This window comes from Pterocles gutturalis, unplaced genomic scaffold (genome assembly GCF_000699245.1).
Source record: "Pterocles gutturalis isolate BGI_N339 unplaced genomic scaffold, ASM69924v1 scaffold29476, whole genome shotgun sequence".
NCBI lineage: Eukaryota > Metazoa > Chordata > Aves > Pterocliformes > Pteroclidae > Pterocles > Pterocles gutturalis.
This window is the reverse complement of record NW_010098732.1, coordinates 1391-2774: the sequence shown is the minus strand read 5'-3', so window position 1 is coordinate 2774 and position 1384 is coordinate 1391. Positions and strand designations below refer to the sequence as shown.

Here is a 1384-nt window from a genome sequence, read left to right as displayed (position 1 = left end):
GTCAGTGGGTGAGCTTTAAGGTCCCTTCCAACACAAACCATTCTGGGATTCCCCGCAGTGCAGCAGTCTGTACATGGAGTCAGATCGTAGCAGGGACCCACTGTTTCTCCAGCTGCTGTCTGCAAAAGCTGGTGAAGGTGTTTGCTGCCTTCTCTCTCATCCTCATCCCGTTAGACCCTGCTCCGTGGGGCAGGTTGGCAATTAGGACCGGGGGCTTTGCTCTGACATGTCACCTCTCCCTTTTCTCCCATTTTCCAGCAAACCCCGGCTGCTGCTGCTCCCCATCGTGTGCCAGAGAAACCTCTTCTCCCTGCTCCTCGCAGTGCGAGCTGTGGTGCCGGGGGGCTGCCTCGACCAGCTGCTCCGGGCTGCGGGGAAGGATTCCCACACGGATCCCTGGGTGCGGGCGCTGGGGGATCTTCTCCTGCAGGATTTGAGGGAAGAGGAGCGCTCCCCACCTCCCACCGCCTTGTCTGCCGTGTGCCAGGAGCAGCTTAGGTGTCTGTGCCGGAAAATTGCCCAGAACAAACCAGAGGGACGAAGAAAACTGAACTGGTGTTTCAGCAGGCAGACTGGTGCCACTGGGGATGTGGCTGACTCCGTGCTTCAAGGTGGGAAGCGCAAGAAGGTGTCGGAGGAGAGCCTGGAGTCGGACGAGGAGAGAGAGGGGAAGAGGCTGCTGCTGGAGGAGGCGGCGGCATTTGACCCGCCGGGAGCCCAGGAGAGTGGGGACGTGGCAGGGGTGGAAGAGGAGGTGCCTGGGGGGATTTCAGGGGATGGATCTGTTCAGAGCCCGGCTGGAGCTGCTCCGGAAAGCTCCCAGCAGGATGCAGCTGGGGAGCCCAGGAAGATGCCGCAGGCAGAGCTGGCAGCAGAGGTCCAGTCCTTTCTCCAGGTACTGGGCAGTTTGCTTTCCCCCTCCAGGCAGTGAGCATTTGCAGTCTGATTTCTGTTTCTTCACCTTGTTTTCCTCAGGTGCATGGACAGAGGCTGAAGATGCTGCTGCAGAAGGAGTCCAGCGTAAGTCTCTTTTCTGTCTCTCTCCTGGAGCTGGTGGTGTAAAGGGGCTCATGCCAGGGGCTCGGGAAGGGTCAGGAGAGGAGGTGGGTTGCACAGGGACGACTGGAGGGGGGTAAAGCCCTGCTGCCCCTCCTCTGGGCTCGGGTACCAATCCCTGCCTCCACCCCGCAGCCTGTGGGGTCAGCGCTGGCCGAAGCGGGGGTGACGGGGAAGAGAAAATCCCCGGAGCTGTATTTTGGGGATTGCTTCATTTGGTGTATCACTCAAGGGCTGTGTTTCCCTGCAGCACCCGGAGCTGAGCATCCCACCCGAGCTGCACATCCTGAACAGCTGCTCTCCCAGCCAGGTGAGCCTCAGCATCCTT

At 60.3% G+C, this 1384-nt stretch overlaps 1 protein-coding gene across 1 annotated transcript in view; it reads left to right on the top strand.

Annotated features, from left to right (window-relative positions):
• Window positions 1–258: 258 nt before the first annotated feature.
• FANCE (Fanconi anemia, complementation group E) overlaps window positions 259–1384 on the top strand; it is a gene marked incomplete at both ends in the record, with an annotated part of 2513 nt that continues 1387 nt past the window's right edge. The window contains 3 exons of the mRNA XM_010073898.1: window positions 259–895; window positions 976–1020; window positions 1307–1366. Coding sequence (XP_010072200.1) covers window positions 259–895; window positions 976–1020; window positions 1307–1366 — 742 coding nt within the window. The remainder of the gene's footprint in view (window positions 896–975; window positions 1021–1306; window positions 1367–1384) is intronic.